The sequence below is a fragment of the Gossypium raimondii genome, chromosome 12, assembly GCF_025698545.1.
Source record: "Gossypium raimondii isolate GPD5lz chromosome 12, ASM2569854v1, whole genome shotgun sequence".
NCBI classification, from domain to species: domain Eukaryota; kingdom Viridiplantae; phylum Streptophyta; class Magnoliopsida; order Malvales; family Malvaceae; genus Gossypium; species Gossypium raimondii.
Genome location: NC_068576.1, coordinates 30,982,437 through 31,001,609, shown reverse-complemented (window position 1 = coordinate 31,001,609; position 19,173 = coordinate 30,982,437). Strand labels below are relative to the sequence as shown.

Genomic DNA, 19,173 nt, shown 5'->3' with positions numbered 1-19,173 from the left:
TAGGTATTATGGTTTAAGGGTTGGGATTTAAGGTTTAGGGGTTAGGTGTTAGGGGTTTAGGGGTTATACATTAGGGGTTAAGAGTTAGGAATTTAGGGTTTAGGGATTGAAGGGTCAGTTAGGGTTTTGGGTTTAGATTAATTATTTTTTTAATTTATATTTTAAATATGTTCTTATATAATTGTAAAAGAGATAATAATAAATTTGTTTAGGGTTTTTATTTTAGGGTATATTATTAATTTAAGATTTAAAACCGGTTTAGGAGTTCATATTTTAAGGTTTAGGGAGTATAGATTTAGAGATTATAGATTAGGGATTATGGCTTAAGGGTTGGGATTTAAGGTTTAAGGGTTAGGGGTTAGACGTTAGGGGTTAAGAGTTAGAGATTTAAGGTTTAGGAATTCAAGGGCCGGGTTAGGATTTTGGGTTTAGATTAATTATTTTTTTAATTTATATTTTAAATATGTTCTTATATAATTGTAAAAGAGATATATAGTAATAAATTAAATATATTGAAATTATGAGTATAGTTTAAATTATTTAAGAGATATATAATAGATAGACTTTAAATGTATTGAATGATTAATTTAGGGTTTAAGGTTAAGGTTTACTTGAGATTTAATTGTTAAATGATGAAATTTTATACAATCAATTAATGTTTTATATTTAAAATATTTAATCTAAACCATTTGATATATTTAAATATTAGATTTTAAAAATATTGATAAATAAATAAATAAAAATAATGATTGATATGGATAGGTAACTATCTATTTTGGATAGGACCAAATTCTAACAAATAAAAATGAAATAAAAAAACTAAAATCATTCCACATCGAACATCTAACAAAATAATTATATTTTAGTTAGGAAGAAATATCTCCAATAAAATGGAGATTAGATTGGAAAAGAATAATATAAAATCATGATTAACGTCTCAATTTTAATAAAATTTGATATGTGAGAGATTGATTGCTTACATTATATAATTCTAACTTAATAACTAATTATAGCCATTTAATCATTTGTTTTCTTATTAAAATATAAGGTATTTATTTTGTTTACATTGAGAGTACTTGGTTTTTTTTATAAAAATTCAATTTATTAAAAATAGTAAAATAAATGTTTTATAAAATCACTTAACTAATAATTTTTAGCAGACAAAATAAAGAATTTTTAGCAGAGCAAAAAGGCATCGTTTTGTTTAAAATGAAATGATTTTTTACGGCTCTTTTATGAAAAACGCCGCAAAAGGTAATCAATAGCGGCATTTTTATTAAAAAAAAGCCGCAAAAATCATTTTACTTTAAAAAACATGGCGTCGTTTTATCCCCAAAATTTCCCCCCTAAAACCCCTAATTTCCCCCCTAAAATCGGTATACTCAAAACACCCTTTAGGTTTTTTAGATTTATTTGTTTGATTCATTAATGTTTGATTGCAGATTAGTAGGGATTCAATGTGGATTTCTGTTAATGTTTTTGATTCCGTTCTATTTGTCAATTTCCATTGTAGGATTTATGTTACTTGTGCTATTTCAGACATCTTTTAAACTGATTTTGTATGAAATTCTCTCTCTCGCTTCATGATTGCTAGGATTTTCATTCTTGGAATTTTTGTAAGTGTTTCTGTATTAGGTTTTAAGAAGCCGAACTAATAGCCTTGCTTAGCAGCAAGCACTATATACCAACGCCAACTGAAGATGGAGACGAAGAACCAGAACCCTTTTCAACTTGATGTGGGAAATCTCCTCGCTTTTAACCCTTTTCACAACTTTCCTTCCCTCCCCACTTCTAGGTTTGCCCCTTTTGTTCCTTCATAATAATTATTGTTTTTGTAGTAGTTTGCCTCAGTTTGATTTTTTAGATGATCTATTATATGGATATTTTTCTTCTTTCTCTTTGGGGTATTTTTTTTATTAGAATCATGAGAAATTTCTTAGGGGCAAAGGTGATTTGGAGCTTTAAAATAAATTGAATAGCCATGCACTATGATACTTATTTCCTTCAAACTTGGTTAAGATAGTTTTTTTTCTTCAAAGCATGAACTGCAGATTTTTGTTTTGCTTATTTGATCTGTAAAAGATGTGGAATTTTGTTCCTTTTTGGTTTTACCCATTCTTTGAATATATGTAGAAATTGACATTGCTATTTTCTAAAGTAAAGATTTTTTGCTCCTTTTTTTGGCCAATATCTTAATCATATTCGACACATACTATTAGTCTTATTCCAACCTGCAATTCCCATTCTTTGATGGCATTTTAGCAGTTTAAATGTTAGCCTATGATTTTACATATCATGCTTATGAGTGTCGATGGTTGCTGGAATTAAACTTCGATCTCTTTTCTATAAGCATCATTTTCATCCAAACTTTCTAGTTCTTCATGAGAAGATGAGAAGCTTGATGAACACGGGGACGCTTATGAAACAAAGGATAATAGTGATATGTACTTGCACAAAGATGGGAAAGATCGTGAAATAAATGTAAAGATCTTAATTTATTTCCTTTTTTCGTTGTTACGATTCTGTCTTCTTTTCTAGTGGATTGTTCGGGAGTCCTGAAAAATCATTTGGGCAGATCTTATCTTGAGGCAATTGCTGTGTTTGCAACATAGACACCCTGATTTTGTGCATTTGAGATTCCTTGAATAGGTTTTATGCACCCTTGAAGGCATAAGAATAGGTGGTAAAAGAAAATGTTTAGACTTGGAATCTTTTTATAGATAGATAATGATGTCTTGTAGATAGGGGTGAGCATTCGATCGAATCGAAAATTTTTGAGTTAATCGAGTTTTCGAATCTCATTTTATCATCCTAACTTTATTGAAGTTTTTTCGAATCGAGTCGAGTGAGATGGAATTCGAATCGAATCGAATCGAATATATTTGTTCGAGTTAAATTTTAAAAAATAATTTTGGGTCCTTGTAACCATTGTCACCCATCGTAATAAAATTTGTCCACCTTAATCTAATTTTTTATATACTGGTTAGCTTCTTTGCTTGCTTAGTTGTTTCAATTATCTTGATTCTTGTCACTATGTATTTTAGAATTAAAAAATATATTAAATGTAAAAATATGATTTTTAATAAAAGTTATTTTAAAAATAAAATGTGAAATTGATACCAATATAAAATTTTAACACGAATATTTTATGGCATAATTAATAATTCAATTTTAATATAAATATTCAATATGACTAAACAATTCAATAATATAAATAATATAAAATGTGAAATTTAATTTAATAATATAAATAGTAGATATAAATAAAATTATTACTATTTATGTTTAGTGATTTTTTGGATATTTTGATTTTTTTATTTGGGAATAAATGGTGAGAAGTAAAAGTTTAGGGAAAAATAAAAGTTTTGGGGAATAAAAGTTTGAGGAAAGTAAATAGGGGAGTAAAATTTTGGAGAGAAAATATTAAAAAAATTGGAGGGAGGGTTTGGGATAGATGGGAGGTGAGATGGGAAGGAATAAAAGTTTTAGGGAAAAGTGGGAGGAGTAAAAATTTTGGGGAAAATAAAAGGTTTTGAGGGTTTTGGGAGTAAAATTTTGAGAAAAATAAATGGGAGAAAAATTTTGGTGGAAATGCATTTTTGGTAAATTGGGGTTGGGAGGAGGGTAAAAGTTTTGGGGAAAGTAAGAAGGAGTAAAAGTTCGAGGAAAAGTAAAAGGTTTGGGAGTTTGGGGTAAAATGTAAAATATTATAATTTGATATTGAATTATTGAATTATTCGAGTTATTCAATTGAAAACTCAACTCGATTCGAACTCGAAATTGAAAAAAATTGAGTTGATTGAATAACTCGATTAACTCGAATAACTCGATTCGTTTAACTCGAAATTCGAATTTTTTTTAATTTTTTCGAGTCGAATCGAATTTTACTCGCCCTTACTTGTAGATTTGCTAAATAAAGAATTAATCCTTATTTTGGAGTTTGGGCTTCTTGCTTCTTAGTTTCGTTCTCTTTTCTACTGTTATAATGGTGGTTTTAATATTCTTATGCGTCAATTTTTTTATACAATTGTAATAGACAGAGCTATATTTTTAGAATTTCTTTCTGGCCAAACTATTGCTCTCTTTCTGTAAGTGAAAAATTGGAAAAGGTTATATAATTTAAAGATTAGTTATCCATGTGAGTCTGTATAAAAAATTTATACATGTAAGTCAAACTTTAAGAGATTATGAAATCAGTAAAATATTTGGTGAAGAAAGGAAAATCGTAACAAATGTAACAAAATCATAGTTGATCCCAAGATGTTAAACTTTTATAAGTAGGCATCAACTCTTCGCTGAGTTTCTCTTGAGTTGCATACTTAAACTCTCCCTTACAGCAGTTTTGGATAACTCTTACTTTCTCCCTACTCCATGGCCTTTGGTAAAGCTTTGTAAAAGAAAATTATTTAATGGGTGCTCGAAGTCAAAGAAAATTATTTAAGGTAGCTGAGATCCAACCAACTCTAGCCTTAAAAAACAGAAAGAAAAAAGAACAGAAGAGATTTTTTGACCCTGTTCTGGTTAGCTGTTATGATAATGTCAATTACCATTTATTAAAGTTCCTTTTCCATTTGTGCATTTTAACTTTTTGACCATATGATTGTAGATTCGCATGGAAACTAGATCTAGGGTTAAGGATTCTATTCCTGCTTGGATCAAGTTCTCTGTTCAAGCACCTGGTGAAATCCCATACAGTGGAATATACTATGATCCACCAGAAGAGGTATATTTAGTGTGGTTTGCTTGGAAATATTAAATGACTTAATTCTTTTCAAACTATGAGCTGCTGAAATAATTGGAGCCTGGGTAAAATCAGGAGTACTAACTAATGTTTGTAATACTTTAAAAATGAATGCAGGGGCGTGAAGATGCACCAGCATGCATGAAAAAACGAGTTTAAAGAGAAATAATTTCTTATACTTCTTTGAATAATTATGCAAGGAGGTTGTTTTTTATGAACGTAGTGTTGGTGTTAAGAATCAACTCCCTTAAAAAATTCTATAACTAACCGATTTTGGTTGGTTCACTTTCGTATGTGAAATCAGTTTTTAAGTTATGCTATTGCATGTGCATGTTTAATCACTGCCAGATTCAAGCAGTTATATGTATCTAATTTCAAATTTTTGTTACTCTCTTGTGTGACTAACGGAATTTATATTGTGACAGGAAAAGTACGTATTCAAACACCCCCATACAAAAAGACCAAAATCACTTAGAATTTATGAATCACATGCTGGAATGATTAGCATGGTATGCATCTCTCTTTTCCCTTGCATGAATTGTAAATCCAGTCTTCTGTCAGATTGCTTAACAGTTCTAATTTATTGTTACCTGCTATCATGCCATATTTTTTGTACTGTTTCTTCCAAAATTTTGAAGTTTACAAAACATGGCTGCAAAACATGCAGTTGTAAGTCAAGTTTTTTTGTGTGATTTTATGCATTTTTTTGTTTATTTGCTCTAACTTATTTGTTTTTTTTCTTTGCAGGATGCTGCTACAGGCAGTGTTAGTAGGAATCTAGATAATCCATTGTTAGTTGTGCCTCTTAAACCCTCTGTTGCGGAGTTTCCAGTCGCCAAGAAGGAGCAAAGTGATCGATTGAGTAATTTGGCTGGAGCTGGTTACCAAGCTTTTGAAGATGCTATTTTAAATAAACTGACAAAGGTATGACCTTGCTGCCATATATCGTACAGCCGATTCTGTGAGCTAAATTTTGTCTAGTAATTAGATTTAGAATATTTAACTTGATGTGCCATTTCTTCCTGGTCCAGAATCTCAAACTTTGGCCTTTTTTCCCCATTGTTGAGTAGGTCGGGAGTCATGAATGAAGTTTGAGATACACATTAGCCGTTAAATCTGGTTGATTTTTGCTACTGTAAAGTATTTATGGAATGGAAAGAAAGCTATGCATTATTATCTGTTAGATTTTAATCTAGTTGTTCCACATTTTTAAGATGTTATTAGAATTGCTTCTGCCAAGCATTAGTGTTCTTAGAACTCTGTTATATCTTGTTAAATGCATCTTTTCCTACTTTTGTAATTTGAATTTTCACCATGTGTTTTTATATTTGATCACTTTTCCTCGACATTTATTATTGACCAGACTGTCGAAAAACAACAAAAATGATGACAAAAAGGTCTTAGGAGCAGATTGCAAATGCATCAGTGGCATTTTATCCACAGATGTTTTGCCAACATGTCCTAAATTTACTAGTTCGGGATTGAATTTTAGCTTTCTGAAGTATACCTTTTAAGAAGAGAGATGAACCATTCGGGTTAAAGACATAAGTTCTTATGTATGTAAATTCTATATTCGTTTATTAATGCTCAATACTTCAAACTATTTGATCTGTAATTTTCATAAGTAGAAAATTCTTCTTACAATCTATGCAATAACATTTGTTTTCTTATTGTAAGAATATTTTTAACATTGTAACTTTTAACATTATTGTAAGAATATTTTGAATTATACTTCAGTTATCAATTTATATCATATATCTTTCGTTGAATTTGAAATATCATTTAGATTTGTTGTTTTTGGTTGGATTTCATGCTACAGGAAGGGTTTTATACGGATGAAAATTGAATGTTACAAATCTAAAAAAGTTAGTGGCGTTTTTTCATAAACGCCGCTAAAGAAACGGTACTTTTAGCGTCGTTTGTGATAAAAGCGCCGCTAAAGGTATTGTTTTTTAGCGACGTTTATGAAAAAAGCGTCGCTAAAGGTCATGCTCTTTAGCGGCGTTTGGGGTAAAGCGCTGCTAAAGGTCATGTTCTTTAGCGGCATTTGTGGGTAAAGCGTCGCTAAAGGCCATGTTCTTTAGCAGCATTTTTTATAAAAGCGCCACTAAAGGTCATGTTCTATAGCGGCGTTTTTCAAATAAACGCCGCTAAATTTTGCGGCGTTATTTATAGAGGCTTTTTTGCAAGCGCCGCAAATAGTTTTAGCGGCGCTTAAAAAAAGCCCGCTAAAAGCCTGTTTTGCTATAGTGTGAGAATTGTTGAACTAGAGAATTTGATTAAAGAATTTTCTTAAAAAAATAATTTGAAAATTCTAGGTAATTTTTGGAAAAATTAATTTTGACTAAATAAAACTAAATTAATCAAATCAATTAAAATTAATATGATATGTTTGGAAGTTAATTTTCAAGTCAGACAATTAGCCCAATGGGTAATTGAACTTGAAAATTGGACCTGAGATCGTAAATTGGGCTCAGGAGCTCAAAACCAAGACCAAGACCTAAAAATTGGTTGAACCGAGCCCGGTATGTGAAACCGGGCCGACGGTCCAATCGGTGGCTAAACTGGACCAGTCGAGTCATCATTGACTCAGACCGAACTAGCAGCAATCGAACCGGCTCTGAGTGCTGTAAGTGTGTCTCACCTGCATCACCGGACACGGCGATGCCAGTGGCTGCGACGGTGGTGTCCTAATGGTCGGCGGCGATTGATCATTGTTGATTGAGCAGTGGAAGAGTTACACTCATATTGGGACTCTACCAGAGAATTTGATTTAGAACTAGTAGCAATCGAACCGGCTCAGGGTGCTGTAAGGGTGTCGCACCTGCATCACCGGACACGGCGATGCTAGTGGCTGGGACGGTGGTGTCCCAGTGGCCGGTGACAATTGGTCATTGTTGATTGAGTAGTGAAAGAGTTATACTCCTATTGGGACTCTACCAGAGAATTTGATTTAGAATTAACTATTCCAAAAATAATATTATTTTAATGGTTTAATATTAAATTAAATTTCATACTTATATTAATAGTATTTTATTAATTTAATATTAAAGTGATTCTCTTAATATTAAATTTAATTTAATGTTTATCTTGTCGATAAACATTCTATTATTTAATAAGATTTAATATTAATTTTAATCTAATATTTATCAAGATAAATGAATATTAGATTAAATTTAATATTAAAGTGATTAAGTTTAATCATAGTTGAACTTTCTAAACTCTCCTTATATAAACAGAGCCTTGGGTCATTATTTACACACACTTGAATTTAAGATAAAGTTGTAGAAAGAAAATTCTTTGAAAAGATTATTCCAAAATATTTCTAAAGATGTTTTTTTTATTTACAACTTGGCCCAAAAGTTTAGAGAAATTGTAAAATTACCCCACTGGTAATTTTTGTGAAAAATCTTCTGATTTGAAGCGAGTCCACACTCGGCAAACATGAGCTTGAGGATAGCAGAGAAGACTACTCGGTCGAAGCGCTCATCCTAGACGAATCGAAAAGGTACAATTTTGATTAAGTGTTTATTATTTTAGATATCACAACCAATATTTTTTTTTGGAAAAATTTTAAAACTCTAGTTTGTCCCTAAATTTATTTTCTGTTGCATTTTCCAAACTCATTTTTCTAGTAGTTTCAAGATATACAACTTCTATTAAACCAACAATTGGAAGCGGAGGTATGTATTTATTTAATTTTGAACTATATACAAATAACGTAGTCGATTTCGTATTTAGTAATATGTATAACTAATATTTTTATCAAGTTAATATAGTTTGAATGGACACCATACAAAGATCCGACAATTAGAGCAATAATCCCCAAGGAATTCTTTATGAATCCCAACGTTTGACACGTTAAGGTCCCATTGGTAGTGTACGCTACCGTCAAGATGCACGAGACTGATAGAGTGTTGTGACAGTTCAGATTCTAACAGTCGATTCCAATGGCACCTCAAGAGCTTGATGATCTGCATCGTATCGACTTACGGCGACCGGATAAGATTGGCCAGTATTCCACTCACAATTTATCAACATGTGGAATAATTTGTACGATTTTTTACCTACTCGCGAACCTATTATTGTTCCAGAGTTAGCATGCAATCCGGAGTACTTGTCATGGTTTAGGATCCATGGCAACCATATTTGTACTAGGAAGAGGCGAGGCCTCGGTATCCCCATACGAGTAGGCCATGACGAGGCTCTTTAAACCCAAAGGGTGGCAAGGCAAGCCCATCATCAGCGCCCATGCAAGAACTAGCCCTGACGACCTCAGCACCGATGCCCACACATCCCCCTATTCAGTATGTACGATATTATCCTGGTGTGTATCCTAACCCTTATATTTTCACACAAGCATAATATATTGCACCATATTTTTCTACTTTTAGCCCTATGTTAGGTTAGACTATTGGTCATCCATCCCCGATGTTTTACACATCAAGGTCATCTTATTTCCCGATGACGCCGATGCCTATGACGATGTATAGGCCATTTATGCATGAGGCATCGACGGAGAGTCCACTCGTTATCCCATCGACTTATGGGACTCAGCATAGTTATGCTCATTCACAGTTTGTGACGCAAACACCTCGGAGATCTTTTTTCTATAAAGGTAGGTCATTTTTCCAACCACCTATTTAGAGATCGGAGGATGCACGATGGCAACTGAGAATGCACGGATCGCAATCAACCGAATGCGAAGAAGTAGAGCAACCGAGACCACAACCCCGCCCAGAAGCTGAACCAAGAAGAAATCCAAAGCGTAACCATTGACTACCTTGATGTGGCATAGATTCTGACCAACATATGCATTGATTAATTTTATATTGTATCATTTAAGAAAAATGAAGTTATTTTAAATATTTTTATACACAGTCCAATTTTTATACTATTCATCTTTAATCAAAATGAAAATTTACTTTGATGCTTTTCACATACCATAGCAATAAGATTCGATTTGATAAGAAATATGTCATGTCTTTGTTGAAAATAATTGAGAACCCAACTCGACCGTTTAAAAATTTCGAAGCGATGCGACTTGGTTACTTAACGAGTAGGAACAACCACGACTTGATTACTTAACACGTGTTTACATATTATAATGGAATTGATAAATGTTTTCTAGTTTGCTTATTCATTTCGATGTAGACATAATAGCATTGCATGTCTCGGGTTCTTACACCACCCGCATAACCTCAATCGATTTGACCTGTCCCGAATATCCATGTTGTCACGTATTCGACTCGACGTGGGTCGACGTGGGATCCAAACAGAGATTAATACAAGTTGTAATTGCATGACCACATGGAAAACAAAGTGCATCAAATCTCCCACTGTCGCAAGTCTTATTTCTCAGGTGTACACGGTATTGTCCCCCGGCAATACCTTGGTCCAGTCTATCAAACTCCATTACCCGAAACCATAAGTCATTGCGCGAGTGACAAGCTGCATCCGTGCAGTTGGCTCGTGCCTTACCCTTTTTAATATGTTCTAGTATTGTTAGGCATTATACATGGCCTCCCTGTAATTGCCCAGCATAACTTGTCACTCGCTTTGGGAATAGTTCCACCAAATGAAAGTATGTCTCTTTGACAACCTAGGTTATCGGAAAATAATATATTCCTTTTAAAATGAAATTGATGTATTCCGTCAGGTTTGAGGTCATATGGCCATATCGTAAACCCCTGTCGTAGGATTGTGTCCACTGATCAAAGGGTATATTAGAGAGGTACCATGCCTCTGTTGAGTTAGTTGACCGTAAGATTTCCAACATCTTATGAAAACGGTCCTTAATGATCTCATACCCTGTCAATAGAAGTTGATAATGATGATTACATACCAAATAAGATAAAAAAAACAAGTGGAATATTACAAACCAAATAATATTGGTGGTGATTACATACTCATGTTGGCCACTTGTGATCGCTTAGTGGTAGAGAGATATTTCTGGTAGTAGTTGGACGCAGCGTGCCTTAGATAGTACTGATAGTGTATACAGTCCCAGAGGCTTCCCTGTTATTCAATTGCCTATAGTATTTCAGTTTCCTGATCTAAGATGACACATATATCAGGTTTGGGGCAGACATCTCAGAAAGAAATCTCATTCATTTGCTGTCTCTTCCGGTGTTATTACAATCGCAATTGGAAGGATCTTCTGATTACTATCTTATGCCATAGCCAATAATAGTCGATGGGTATATTTACCATACATAAAGGAATCGTCTATTTGTACCAACGGCTTGCATTATTGGAATGCCTCAAAGCATTACTTGAAGGTTCAAAACAGATGATGGAACACTCGGTATTTACGGAGCAAGCGATCGTTGTGGTATGCGGGCTCCGTTTCAAGATCGCAACCCAAGACGTACCTCTTCAGCACCTGACACCACTACCATACCTTGCTGTATGACACGTCCCACCCACTGTGCATCTTCTTCAAGGCCTTCTGTTTTGCTATCCGTGCCTTGCAGTACGAAGGAGTGTAGTTGAAGTGGTTATTAATATTTGCAATTAAAACAAACATAGTAGTCCTCGAATCCGCTTTAACCATCAATAGTATTATGCCCGCGATCATATCTAAATCCAACTTTAGATGATCCTGTGAAACACTTGTAACCTTACAAATACATTAAATTAAGTGGAATTGTACTTAAAACCCTAATTAATAAAACCTTAATAACCCAGTGATACTATACCAGAGGCAACACACGTATGCAGACCGGTAAACTTTTTTATCGTCCATAACCTTATCTTTTTCTTAACAAAAACTATGATTTTCCATGCCCATCTACCGTCTCTAATTGCACATTTAGATTTAACCACGTGGAAGTTAACCCCGTTCTTGATGATGTATCACTTCAATGTAGTGAGAAAACCATCTTTATTGGAAAAATCCCAGCCCACTTTGAAATCACCTAAATCCAATGAAAGACTTGAATGGCTAGGCCTCCTATGTGGTAATTCTGCAAACTCCAACCCATCCTCTACCGATATATCAAAATTATGCATGTGGGTTAGAGGCGAGTACGCCGTGAATCGTGGATCTTCTTCTTCTTCATCTTCACCTTCACCCCATTTATCGTCTTTCAGTTCAATTGAAACAGGCTTTGGTTTAGAAAATAATGCAACTTATGAATCGTCGACACTAGGCTTCCGGGGTGGGCTCACATCGAATTTATTACCATCTTCATTCTCAGACCCACCAACATCTGCCATGTTGGAGGTCCCCTCTCCGGTGGATGTCGTAGGAAGTACATCATCCCTTCTCGTGTACATGTTGGAATGTCCAAAATCACATGTCGATTGCCAACCACTGGAAGTTGCTGCAATTCTCCAGTAAGTATTCCCAGTGTTGAACATCGACCCACCGAGGTTCATGTCCCATCCACTAACTGAGTGTCGTGCAGGGGTTGTGTATTCCGTTCTACCACTAAAACTCGAGAATTCAGTGTTTTTCCTCTCATGATTGAAATGTGAGACCGAGATGGATGAATGTCTTCCTATTGATAATTCTAGGATATCATAATGGGAACTTTCTAACAAAGTGGTTGGACTATTGACATTTTCAACCGTTTTCGCCTCTCGAATAGAAAGAGATGTTGAAGTTGCAAGTCCTTCATCTGGCCTTGAAAATTCTACATATAACTCAAGAAATGGTGATCCACTGTCGGTGTACGTCTGCACCATCAACTCCAAGTCCCGAGCACCTTTGATATCGAATGCGTCATATCTCACGAGATCGACCGAAGCACAAAATTGATACTTAATAGACAATACTCTTACTGTCGTAGATCCGACGATTTTTTTGCCTAATTCTTTTCTGAAGTTCTGGAAACTCTATGCTCAGGTTAAAGTAAGTCGCGTTGTGTTCTCCAATAAAAAAAACCACACCGTTCTTGGTGTCACAGACCTCACCGTCATAATAAATGATAGCACTAATTCGTCTACTCATTTTTAACCAAATTATTTGTCGAGAGAAATTTGAAACAAAAACATTATGCAAAAATATAATGCTTCAAATAAATATTAACACGAAAAATCAATGCTTATGCTTACTACGAAATTCTATTTTTTTGAACTTCTTTAAATTCTATTGCTCCAACTTACGCCACCAGAGGTTGAAATATGAGTCATTTATAGCCTAAGGGATAACATCCCACTCGTTTCTGTAAAAATGGCCCAGATAGTGGGGGTTGAAATTTGTAAAGAAAAAAAACTCCAAGCAGAACGCACTATCAACAACAATACTGAAAAGGGCGTCCAGCTGAAAGCGTTTTCAGTACTTATGTTGATAGTGCATCCTGCTTGGAGCGTTTTTTCTCTACAAACCTCAACCCCCACTATCCGGGGCACTTTTCAGAAACATCTTAGATATTTCGAGATTTCCGGGATATTTTTTCAGAACTCATCTCGTTAAATTTTTTTCCAAAACTTCTAAACTCTAATTTATGAACACTAAAAATCCTAAACTCTAAACAAACCCAAAACCCTAATAATAATCATTTTTCCTAAAACACTAATTAATAAACACTTAAAAAATTAAATAAAACACTAAAACCTTAATTTAATAAACAATAACCCTAATTTAATAAACACTAAACCCTAATTAAACAATTGAAACCCTAAAAAACACGGGGGAAATGCATTGACCAAGACGCAGAGGCAAATGTAAGGGGATGGCAAGGGCCCTGACCCCCCTAAAATGTAAAATTGCTATTTAGGCCTTTAAATTTTTTTAAAATTTTAAATTAATAAAGGTAAAATTACACTTTGGCCCCCTTAAAATTATAAAAATTCAATTTAATCCTTTAAAAATTATAAAGATATAGACCATAAAAAAATAAAATTTGATTCGCCCTCTAAAAAATTGTTCTAGCTTCGCCCCTATTAGGACGCGTTTTACTGGTCAAGGGAAAAAAAGCGCTAAACTAGATGCACTTTTCTAATTATCCCCTAAAAACAGCACCAACTGAGTGTGTTTTTGTATAATCGACTCATTTCCATAAATTTAAACAAAAATGACTCATTTCCGTAATTTTTTTTAAAAAATTGGGGATTTTCTAGTAAATCACCCGTTTATGAGGTATTAATTTATTTAAGTACATGAAAGGACGTTGCTTTTCCAACTGAAATTTTGTCCAATCAAAGACCAACTTTTGGTACTACTTGTATGCTTTTTAATTTGATATAGACAACATTCTGATTCCAAATCGTGTTCAAGTAAAAATGTTATCAACTTTCCCCGATATGACATAAAAAAATGTGCTTCATGCTAGGTTAATTTAAATATTTGGTGAAAATAAAATACAGAAGGTTTAATAGATTATTTTAAATTTTTTAGGTGAATTATTAAAATAGTAATTTTTATTTATCTTATGTTACATTTTAATCACTTATATTTAAAATGCTATGTTTTAATCACTTACGTCAACGTGTTGTAACATTTTAGTCACTGAGCCGTTAATTGTTATTAACCGTGTAATGGTAGGCTGATATGGTATGTTAAATCATCATTTCAAACAAAAATTTTAGGTTAAATTATACAATTGGTCCTCATATTTTTTTTTGTTTTGTGCAATCTAATTTTTTTCTTTTATGTTCTTTTAACTTTTTTTTTTACATTCTCTTCTGCTTCTCCCTCTCTTTGAATGATCTTCCCAATTTAAATTGTTCAAAGAATTAAAGTATAAGGACTAGTTTTAATAAATGAAAAACATAGAAAAACTACGCTAAAAGAAATTGAGAAGAGAGAAAGACAGAGGGAGAAGGAGAAGAGAATGGAAAAAAAAAAAGAAAGTTCAAATAGCATAAAAGAAAAAAATAAATAGCTTGAAACAAAAAAAATATGGGGATCGATTGTATAATTTAACCTCAAATTTTCATTTCAAATGATGATTTAATGTGTCACGTCAGCTTACCGTTACACCGTTAACAACAACTAATGCTCAGTGACTAAAATGTTGTAACACGATAATATAAGTGACTAAAACGTAATATTTCAAACATAAGTGACTAAAATATAACCTAAGATAAATAAAAGTATACTTAATTTTTTTTATTAATATTAATATTTTACCCTACTTTGCACGAAAGTATGTATCTTTACATCAAAACTGGATAATGTAGTATATTATATCATTTAGATTCAGCAAAATTAGCATAATTTTAATAGGAAAGTTAAGATTTAAGTTGATTTTAGATTATTTAAAAAATAAATCGTTTTTATTGATAAAATACTCACGGAATACAATACCTGACACGCTTTAGGAAAAGCACTTTTTATAAAATGTATTTTATGTTAAATGATGTGTCATTTGCTTGTTAACTAAATGTGTGATATTTTATTTATGTATCTTTGGTTAAAATATTTTCTCGAGCATTTTTTATTTTTAATTCATGTTGTTTTATTTTTATTTTTAATTCATGTTTTTAATTACTCATTTTTATTTATATAGAAAATGATAGTTATATAATTATGTGATGAAAATATATATTTTAGTATATATCATTATGTTAAATAAAAATATATTTTATTCTTTAAAAACATCATCTAATTATTTTGATATATTTTTCTTTGTATATTTTTACTTTTAATTCACATTTTAATTAATAATTTTATTTATATAGATAAAATAATAAATATGTAATTATATGATGAAATATATATATTTCAATATATATATCATTATATTTGTTGAAAAATATGAAACTAGTAATTTGGTGCTAGAGGGAGAAGTGCCCACTCCCTTGCCCACAAAATTTATATAGAGACAATTTTCATATTTAAGGTGTCGGCAATTTGTTGAACTAATTATTTGAGCTATGTTGATTATATCACTTGGGAAATCATATATTGATGATTGAATTAAATTAGATTATCTTTATCTGTCGATTGAGTCTTAGCTCAATTGGTATGGGCATTGTTGCCAATGCAAGAGGACTTGGGTTTGAGTGTGCTAAAACAACTTCAAATCCTAACTCCATATTAGAATGAAAAAAAGAATCATTATACCCTAACCGTCCATAAAAGAAACAAAACAGAGTCAATTGTTCATATTTAAAATTGACATAAGAGCAAATTCTGGACAAAAAATAGAAGCTTCTTCTTTCTCCTCAGAGGTCGTCTCACATCCAATTGAACCCTTACTCGCAAATAATTTCGTACTCCCTTCCTCATATTTGAACCATCATACTCTTCGGGAGTACTTCATGAATTTGTACCCAAAAATTAGCAAAGATTAGTGGCACCTTCAATGGATCCTTTTCATCCCTCAAATGGTGCAACATTAACAGATGATTATTAAAAGCCCACGGGGACCCCTTAAGTACCCTCTCCAGATCCATTTTGTAGTAAAATCTAAACAAAAATCTTTTCTCCCCTAGATCCAAGATCTGAACCCCTTTTATCGGATGCAATAAATTTGCCATTGTACTCCTTATTGCTAGAAAGTGTATAACGCTTGTTGTTAAAAAACACCCCGCTAAACAAAATTCAACTTCCTCTATACCCGAATCAAGTTCCTTTTGAATATGCATAATTTCCTCTTCCTCATCATCCAAAGACAACACAGCCAAATCTCTTTCCATTGAAATATATCTACCACTAAACTAGTGAATTGGCGAAGATAATAAAATCAGAACCCCTTGTAACAGCCTGTTTTCAATGAAATCGGAACAGTGGTTTTGGGACCACAAATTCAAGTCAGAAAGAAAAATTATTTTAATATTATTGCATGGTTTGCATTATGATAGAAATAATGTATGAAAATTTCGTTAAGAAAATTTTACCGATTACATGTTTGATTAGGAGGAAAGGACCAAATTACATAAAATGTAAAAGTTGAGTGCTAGTAGCTATAGGTAGCAAATAGCTATGAAATTCAAAACTTGAGGTCCTTATATGACAATTAGACTATTAAATGGAGTTAGTGATAAGTATGATGATTCATCCATGGAAAATTAAATAAAGAAATGGACTAAATTGAAATAAAAAGATGAAAAGATGATAATTAATTAAATAACAAAATATCATCTTTCCCCAAATTATTTTCATGGAAACCCTAGCTAAGAGAAAAGAATTCAAGCAAGCTTACTTGGCTTAATTAGGTAAGTAATCTTGTCCCATTTTTAGTAATTTTATATTTTCGAGATCGTATTAACCTAATCTAGCTATTTTGGGGATTAATTTGCAAAGTTATCAAAGTATTAAAGTTTTGCAATGGATGAATATGCATGAATTATAAATTTTATGGTAGAATTGGAAAGGTTGTTGATAGATAAACAAATTTTGTAAAATTCATGGAAATATTCTAATTTTGTGAAATACATGGATATTATTGTTATATGAAAAATTTGGCTAGGCTTGGAATAAGGATTAAATTGCATGAATTTCATTTTCCGAGCCTAGGGGAAAATCATAATTGATCAAAAGTATAAGGGAAAAATAGTAATTTTGCCTAAGATGTGAACTAGATTAAATTGAATGTGAATTGTATTAAATTGAGTTAAATTTACTCGTATAGATCCGGATAGATCTAGTACGGAATTGGTTCTAAGAAAACAAAAAGTATCGAATTAGTACCCTACAAACACGAACATTATCAAGGTAAGTTCGTGTAACTAAATTGTATATTTATATAATTGTATTTAATGTAGTGTATGTGAATTGTATAATTGCTATTTATATGAAATTGATTACATATCCGACAAAGCCCGATAAATATTAAGTCTCGTTTGAATAGATGAAATTTCGATGGATACAGGGTTTTCGTATTGGTCGTGGTCCTATATATGTTGCGGACACACCACAGCTTGAAAGAGCATCTTGTTATTAGCCCTTTCGAGCTTCCCGTTATACAGTTCCTGCGGGCTTCCCGCTAATAGCTCTTCGGAGCATTTCGATCGGTTGTGATCCTGCATGTGTTGTGGACACACCGCAACTCTTATGAGCGTCCCATTTTATGGCTCTTCGTGAGCTTCCCGATTAAAGGCTCTTTATGAGCTTCCCGATATGGCTCGCTTGAACTTCCCGATTAATGGCTTTTCAGAGCTACCCGTTATTGGCTCGTATGAGCTTCCTGATTATGGCTCTTATGAGCTCCCCGTTATACAACCTGGATAAACTTTTTGTTACATGGCTCATATAAGCTTCTCGTTATATGGCTCGAGAGAGAGCTTCCCGTTTATGTGCTCGTATGAACAATCCCGAATATGAATTGACGAAGTATAGACTTGTACACTTTATGTGTACTACCGGGTATCCATTGATATTTTAAATGATTCAACGGGTAAACTCTAATACGAGAAAATAAATGAATTTAAAGTGAATTGTTAGTTGTATATACATGAAATACATGGAAATTTGGTATTGATGAGCACATCCTTATGCTTATTATTCATATGAAATACATGACTAACGTGATTAGTGATAGGCTTTTAGCCAAATTATTTGGATGCCATTTATATGTTTATTTTAAAAAAAATGAATCGTAAGTTAATTTCTCGTTATACGAACTTACTAAGCATTATATGCTTACTTTGTTTTATTTTCTCTAGTTTATAGTATTTGGAAGCTCGTAAAGGTTAGAAGCTGGTCGGAGCATCACCACACTATCACTCAGCTCATTTTGGTATAACTAGAAAACTAATTTAAGTTATAATTGCATGTATAGGTTATTTAGCCAATGTTGGCATGATAATGTTTTGGTTATAACTAGCCATTGGAATGACTAGTGTTAAACATATCTTATTGTAATTATATAAGGACTTATCATGTTTGATGTGCATTAAAATGGTTGAATGGTGGAAGTTACATAAGTATGTTAAGGGTTGCATGAATTGGTGAAATATACTCATATATTTATATGGCCAATTAGGTAAGATTGAATACTTGGAAATATGGGATGTTATGACATGTATTGAGCTTGAAATTGGCTTGAATTGAAGGTCTTATTGTGACTTGTAATGGTGCAAAATTGGTTGGTTAGGTTGACGCCAAGTTGGGTGTGAAATGTGGCCTTGGAAATGACCTATTTTTGTCCACACGGGTAGAGACACGGGCATGTGTCTCAGCCGTGTGTGACACACGATCATACACATGGGAGTGTGGTTTGGCCGTGTGTCCCCTGCATCTTTAAAATTAAGAAACAGAATGCCCGGGTATTTCCACACGGGTAGAGACACAGATGTATGTCTTAGCCGTGTGTCACGGGCGTGTGTTTTGGCTGTGTGACCCTTGCCCCTAATTAATGTAAATTAAGTTGTTCACACGGCCTAGCACACGGGCGTGTGGCTTGGCCGTGTGACCCAAGTCAATAAGCAACCTAAATTGGACACGGGTTGGGACACGACCGTGTGCCCCTATTTCGAATGCCCACATGGCCTAAGACACAAGCGTGCACGACCTGACCACACGGGTGTGTGTCCCC

At 33.2% G+C, this 19,173-nt stretch overlaps 1 protein-coding gene across 3 annotated transcripts; it reads left to right on the top strand.

Moving 5' to 3' along the window:
• Window positions 1-1,470: 1,470 nt before the first annotated feature.
• On the top strand, window positions 1,471-6,510 carry LOC105763677 (1,4-alpha-glucan-branching enzyme 2-2, chloroplastic/amyloplastic). 3 transcript variants are annotated; one of them, XM_012581984.2, is made up of 6 exons: window positions 1,471-1,795; window positions 2,376-2,481; window positions 4,607-4,723; window positions 5,167-5,250; window positions 5,489-5,665; window positions 6,105-6,510. In XM_012581984.2, the coding sequence occupies exons 2-6, from the start codon at window positions 2,443-2,445 to the stop codon at window positions 6,126-6,128; spliced, it is 441 nt and encodes a 146-aa protein (XP_012437438.1). In that variant the 5' UTR covers window positions 1,471-1,795; window positions 2,376-2,442; the 3' UTR covers window positions 6,129-6,510. The 3 variants fall into 3 exon arrangements, with proteins under 3 accessions (XP_012437438.1, XP_052481720.1, XP_052481719.1); XM_052625760.1 differs by lacking the exon at window positions 1,471-1,795 and having other exon boundaries at window positions 1,955-2,481; XM_052625759.1 differs by lacking the exons at window positions 1,471-1,795; window positions 2,376-2,481 and adding an exon at window positions 4,266-4,520.
• Window positions 6,511-19,173: the final 12,663 nt, after the last annotated feature.

Coding starts and splice junctions, on each gene's coding strand:
- LOC105763677 (XM_052625759.1), top strand. CDS start 4,410: ATGGGTGCTCGAAGTCAAAGAAAATTATTTAAGGTAGCTGAGATCCAA. Junction 4,521..4,606: donor GATTTTTTGACCCTGTTCTG/GTTAGCTGTTAT, acceptor ATATGATTGTAG/ATTCGCATGGAAACTAGATC. Junction 5,666..6,104: donor TTTTAAATAAACTGACAAAG/GTATGACCTTGC, acceptor ATTATTGACCAG/ACTGTCGAAAAACAACAAAA.